Raw genomic sequence first — 6684 nt, forward strand, 5'->3', positions numbered from 1 at the left:
CCTTGGAATTAAAAAATGCCTTAACTTGGATCACATGATATTGCTAGTCTGAAACTATTTGTTTTCTAATGTGTTTAAAATCCTTCAGGAAGTGACACAATAAGTTTCCGTGAGTTTAAATGACCCGAAATTTTTCTAAGTGCTACATTTTGGCAGTCTGCATGGAAATTCCATGAACATTTTCATGTTTAGGGCCATTTTCAGAATCAATATGGATATATTATAAAACAGCTGACTTTCCCTTGCTATTCAATGGAAAGTTACTCTTAAATTGTACAGTTGGTCAATAGCACAGTGTTAAAGGCAACAATGAATCATGAAAAAAAACTTGCAAGGATTGGAGGATTTAGCTACATTTAAGTAAAGCCAGGAAACTTGAAAACAAACAGTTGTTTAGGCCATGTGTAATACTGCAGTAGAAAACAAAGATGCCTTTCAGTAAGTGTATTTTGTATTGAATGACAATACTTCATTCAGAAGTAAAGTAGAAGTTTTTAACTTGATCTTCATGAATTCAGCAACTAAATTCACACTCAGGGGAGAGATATAGGGCCATAAAAGCCCTCTTGTTCTCAAACACTATTTTTTTAATTTTCATATTATCAGAGTAGTTTTATTAGCTCGACTATACGAAGTATATGGAGAGCTGTCCTACTCGCCCCGGCGTCGGTGTCCAGATTTCAGATTAAAGTTTTGGTGCAGTAAAATATTTTTCACTATAACTTTGCCATTTCTTAAGGTATCAACTTCAAACTTCAAATATATGTTCCTTATCATCAACCACATCTTATGTGACAAGGTTCATAACTGTAGCACCAATATTTTCAGATTTATCTCCCCTTGAACTTAGAATTTTCCTTAAAAATACTATTTTTTACTGTTACTTCTTTATTTCTTAAGGGATCAACCTCATACTTCATATATATGTACCTTATCATCATCCCCATCTTTTGTGACAAGGTTTATAACTTTAGCACCAATATTTTCAGATTTATCTCCCCTTGAACTTAGAATTTTCTTAAAAAATATTATTTCTTACTGTAACTTTGTCCATTGTCCGTCTGTCCGTCCGTAAACTTTTGCTTTAAATGACATCTCCTCATAAACTGCTGAGCCAATTTCATCCAAACTTCACGGGAATGTTCCTTTGGTGGTCACCTTTTAAAAATTGTTCAAAGAATTTAATTCCATGCAGAACTCTGGTTGCCATGGCAACCGAAAGAAAAATCTTTAAATATCTTCTTTTAAACAACCCTAAGAGCTAGAGCTTAGGTATTTGGCATGAAACATCTTCTAATGAGTGTCTACCAAGTTTGTTCAAATTAAAGCCCTGGGGTCAAAATTGGCTCCGCCCCAGGGGGTCATAGATTTTCCTATATGCATATAGTAAAAACTTAAAAAATCTTCTTTTAAAGAACCCAAAGAGCTAGACCTAAGATATTTGGCATGAAACATCTTCTAGTGAGTGTCTACTAAGTTTGTTCAAATAAAAGCCCTTGGGTCAAAATTGGCCCCGTCCTGGGGGGTCATTGATTTTCCCCATATGCATATAGTAAAACTTAAAAAATCTTCTTTTAAAGAACTGTAACAGCTAGAGCTTAGATATTTAGCATGAAACATCTTCTAGTGAATGTCTACAAAGTTTGTTCAAATAAAAGCCCTGGGGTCAAAATTGGCCCTGCCCCAGGGGGTTATAGATTTTCCCTATATGCATATATATAGTAAAAACTTAAAAAATCTTCTTTTACAGAACCCAAAGAACTAGAGCTAAGATATTTGGCATGAAACATCTTCTAGTGAGTGTCTACCAAGTTTGTTCAAATAAAAGCCCTGGGGTCAAAACTGGCCCGCCCCGGGGGTCATTGATTTTCCCTATATGCATATAGTAAAAACTTAAAAAATCTTCTTTTAAAGAACTGTAAGAGCTAGAGCTTAGATATTAAGCACGAAACATCTCCAAATGAATGTCTACCAAGTTTATTCAAATAAAAGCCCTGGGGTCAAAATTGGCCCCGCTCCAGGGGGTCATTGATTTTCCCTATATGCATATAGTAAAAACTTAAAAAATCTACTTTTAAAGAACCCAAAGAGCTAGAGCTAAGATATTTAGCATGAAACATGTTCTAATGGGTGTCTACCAAGTATGTTCAAATAAACGCCCTGGGGTCAAAACTGGCCCGCCCCGGGGGTCATTGATTTTCCTTATATATGTATAGCAAAAACTTAAAAATCTTCTTTGAAAAAACCCAAATAGCTAGAGTTTAGATATTAAGCATGAAACATCTTTAAGTAAATATCTACAAAGTTTGTTCAAATAAAAGTCCGGGGGTGAAAACTGGCCCTGCCCCAGGGGTGTCATTGTTTTTAACTATATGTGTATAGTAAAAACTTAAAAATCTTCTTTTAAAAAACTCAATGAGCTAGAACTTAGATGTTAAGCATGAAACATCTTCTTATGGGTGTCAACCAAGTCTGTTCAAATAAACAAATAAAAGCCCTTGGGTAAAAATTGGCCTGGGGGGGGGGGGGGCCTATATACTTGTGAGCGACCTCAAGGCCATCATGGCCCTCTTGTTAAGGTATCTACTTCAAACTTTAAATATATTCTTCTTATCATTACAAACATGTTGTGTGACAAGGTTCATAACTCTAGCGTGACTATTTCTAGAATTATTTCCCTTGATCTTGGAATTTATTTTAACAAATGTTATTTTTTTACTATAACTTAATACATAATTATACATAATTGATTTTTCTTTCATAGTTTTGTCCTCCTTACTGCGTCCAGTATTTTAGTAGTCGAGCTTGGCTGTATCCTGTGACAGCTCTTGTTACTTTTCTTTCAGATAGATTTTAATGACAAGAACATAAAGAAGGCACTGAAACATTTAAATTCATTTCTGGAGGAGGAAAATTTAGACAAGCTTAGAAAGATTTTGCAGCTTTCAAGAGATGAATGTGAACTTGAAATTGGTCTGGGAGTTCATCTGTTTTCAAAATTGATGGGAGAAGCATACACCAGCAGAGAGAAGAATTTAGAAAGTTGTCCATGTGGTTGTAAGGAAAAGCTTCTAGATCTTCAATATATGTGGATAGGTATGTTTCAGTCGGCTTTGAAGACTATTTAAATAAGCTAGAACTACTGCTGGATACATTGAAACTTAGAGCTGTGGGTTCAAATTCCAGATGGGTCATTTTTCTTTTCTTTTATAACAGTATTTATGTATCTTTGGTATCCCTTTTGGAAACAAGAAAAAAGTGTTTGATGGTAATAATTTAATTAATATAGGTATTAATGCTAAATAATGCTAAATCTAATTAGTACAACTAATTATGGTACTTTATATTTTCAAAGTAAAATCAAATCAAAACTTAAGCATTAATACTAGCCGGTAAAAGTTTTCCTAAATTTTCTAAAAAGAAAATTAGTTGACCTTGTAAAATATTAAATACTTTTACCGGCTAGTGGATTGTTAGTTGAATGTTACATTTTGTTTCTTACCAAAAATTAATTGGATTATTATTTCATAAGGATGATGTTGTAGAATATTTTAAGTTTCCTTATTTCTGAAAAAGGGCCCACCCCTTTTACATTGTGAGTTGAGACTTAGCTTAATACAATGAGAGCATAATAGAATGTCAGTATTCGAGGCCGCCCTATACCTCTAACATGGATTTTGACAGAATTATGTCCAATGAAAGTCAAAAGTTGTTAATAACTAGCAGAAATTTAGGTCAGTAAGGTCAAGGTTATACTGGTTTGCAACAGTTAAACAGTTTTGGGATGCAAACCCGAGTTCCCTTGAGCCTACAATTATGAAACTTCATAGAGATGTTGATCATGACTAGTAGATAACCTCTTATTGATGTTGAGGTTAGTGGGTCAAAGGTCAAGCAATTTGAACTTGACATTTGCTTATTTTTGTGACAAGTTTTCCATCACAAGGGCATAGTGTCTGTGAGTGTAAAATTTAATCACTCTTGTGAAAGCTCTAGTTTTCATTTTCAGGATCTGAAAACACATGGTATGGAGAACTGGATATTATAGCTGGAAATCTTGTTGCTGGAAATTCTGTCTCAGTTCTTGTTAAAAACAGAAGTAGAAGTGTTAATTCTGATATACAGAAAGGTGACGAAATAGACTCTGAAGGAGATGAATCAGAAGAGGAAGAAAATGACAATGCCACGGAGTTAAGTGACAGTGATCAGTCAGGGGTGAAATATTATGAACATGCTGAGGCCCTTAATCATGTTATTGCTCAGGCTGTAGTGTTTGCGTTTACAGAGTACAACAGACATGCTAGTCAAGGAAAAGTTATACCTTCAATCTACATTGATAAATCATGTTTTCAGTATGTCATGTACTGTCCTGTTGATGACATAATGCTTGTTTCAAATTATATGATGTATATGGATATGGAAAATTTCGATAAAAAATCAGGTTTTAGGCCATTTGTTGTGTTATGGATAATCCTAAATCACAGATTGTTCTTTAAAAAAAGTCCAGATTTTAGCAAGCGCTTTATCAAAAGTGGATTCCATGAGAAAATAAATGATTTGCAACGGTTCCAAAAATTGGCAGCATATTCGAAAATTATTCGCCTTCCAGAGCAGAAATTAAATTTTCCAAATGACACACCCAATACTATTGGTACTACGGCAATGGACTGGTTCCTTGATAAGTAAGATTTCTGTGGAAGCTCCCCCCCCACTCCCTGCTTAAATGCTTCCTAGAGCAGGAAGTGCTTGTGGAGAGCTATTATGATCACACGCTGTCCGTCGACAGTGAATCCAAACTTAAAACAATTATACTCCTCCTTAATTATTGTTCCTTGGCAATTAATCAATGAATTTAGTTCTACACTGAATTACCAGAGCAAAGGATTAGAACCATTTAAAAAAAGAATTGTCAGAAACTGGTTGTTGGTTGATGCTAAAATTGTTAAAATTATTCCGATTCCTGGAAAAACATGTCCTTTTAACAGGATCTGATAAGTAAATTTTTACAGTGGCATTGTTGGAAAACATCTGCCTAATTTGAAATAGTTCAATAAGAAATATAGGTGACCCTAACAAGATTATGAGTCCTCTGCCGCGAGGCAGGAGAGTGGTAATACGAATGTCCTTCACCTGTCCGTCAGTGGTGACCGCTGAGTGGTCTGTCCTCATGCACAAATGTGGTACTTAAGTGGCTATTGGAACAATAGGTAACAGTAGATATTCTTTGGTGCTACATGATTAGTGCTAACTGCGTTAAGATAAGTGTTTCGAATATCATTTGGCTCAACTTATTAAAAAACAAAATAAAAAAAAGAGGTATTGTTACAGTAATGATTGTATGCGTTGACGTTGCCATCAGCATATTTACCCTAATCATAACTTTTCAAGTTCTTAGTGTATTTTGTTCATACTTGGCCCCAACAATTCTTTGGACAAGACCTTCAAGTAGACTAGAGTAACCTTGACCTTCAGTCATAAATGACCTCGACCTTTAAGGTCAAATATCTAAATCTTGCTTGTTTTTTGTTGATTTTTGCTGTCAGTGGGTATACATAACTTTGTTATTTATGAACGGATTGTCTTCAAACTTGAACATACTAATCTTTTAGAAAAGACCTTTAAGTTAACCAGATAGACCTTGACCTTTACTCATTAATGACCCTAACCTTGAATGTCAAATTATTGAAATTTTTATTTTTTTCTTGTAACTGGCTATAAATTTGTTATGAATGTATTGACTTAATTTTATAACGCTACATTCTGTAGGATAAGGCCTTCATGTTTATCATACTCAAACTGACCTTGGCTCTTTAATGATTATGACCTTGAAGGTTAAATTAATGAATTTTCACTGATTTTTGCTATAACTGACTGTTACATGGTAATGAATCAATGGATTATCTTCATACTTTGACAAAACAACGTTTTAGACAAAACATTGTAAAAGGTTGAACCTTGAGCTTTAAATGATCAGATCTTGACCATCAAAGTCAAAGTATTTAATTTTGGTTAAGTTGTCATAATTTTGTTTAATATATATGTATTAGATTCATACTTGGACAAAAGAACACTTGTGACCAAAAAGACACATGGAATAATTTAGATATGACTTGACCTTTAAATGACCTTGACTGTCAAAAGATTGAATTTTGATTATATTTTCTTAACATTGTCATTTATTTATAGAAACGATTCATATTTGGACAAAACAACAATTGTGACTAGACTTAAAAAAAGGAAAAACTTATATTGTTTTTAAGATTTGTTTAAACTGTCTATTTGTTTGCTTTTAAAAAAAGTAAAAAGTCGAGTGTTGCCTGGCCTGTTGATGGCTCTTGTAATTATCAATTAATTATTATTTGTTTACTTATACTACATTATAAAAGCCAATCTGTTGAAAACTATTTATTAAACTAGTTCAACTTAACAGTGAAAAAATGAACAGATGTGAATTAACACCACATGCAATGCTCTTATACAAATAATCATATTGTTAACTTCATTCCAATTTTGTTTTCTAATTTTGTGTCTGCTTTTTGTTTGAATGGTCATAAATAATAAGTTTCATATTTGGGATAATGTGATAAAAGGACAAGATGATGCTCTGCAAAAAAAAATGTTGTTTTTGTAACTGTATAAATATGATTATGATCTTATGTTTGAAATAAAGTCTTTGAAATTCAA

General features: G+C 33.5%; 1 protein-coding gene across 1 annotated transcript; it reads left to right on the top strand.

Moving 5' to 3' along the window:
- Positions 1-2846: 2846 nt before the first annotated feature.
- LOC132727233 (uncharacterized) lies at positions 2847-6684 on the top strand (the record flags this gene model as incomplete). Its single annotated transcript, XM_060712652.1, has 2 exons — positions 2847-3096; positions 4010-6684. Coding segments are annotated over 2 exons (927 nt in total), but the record flags the coding sequence as incomplete, so codon positions are not given.

The sequence above is a fragment of the Ruditapes philippinarum genome, unplaced genomic scaffold (genome assembly GCF_026571515.1).
Source record: "Ruditapes philippinarum isolate M1 unplaced genomic scaffold, ASM2657151v2 ctg2131_1_1_1_1, whole genome shotgun sequence".
Lineage (NCBI taxonomy): Eukaryota > Metazoa > Mollusca > Bivalvia > Venerida > Veneridae > Ruditapes > Ruditapes philippinarum.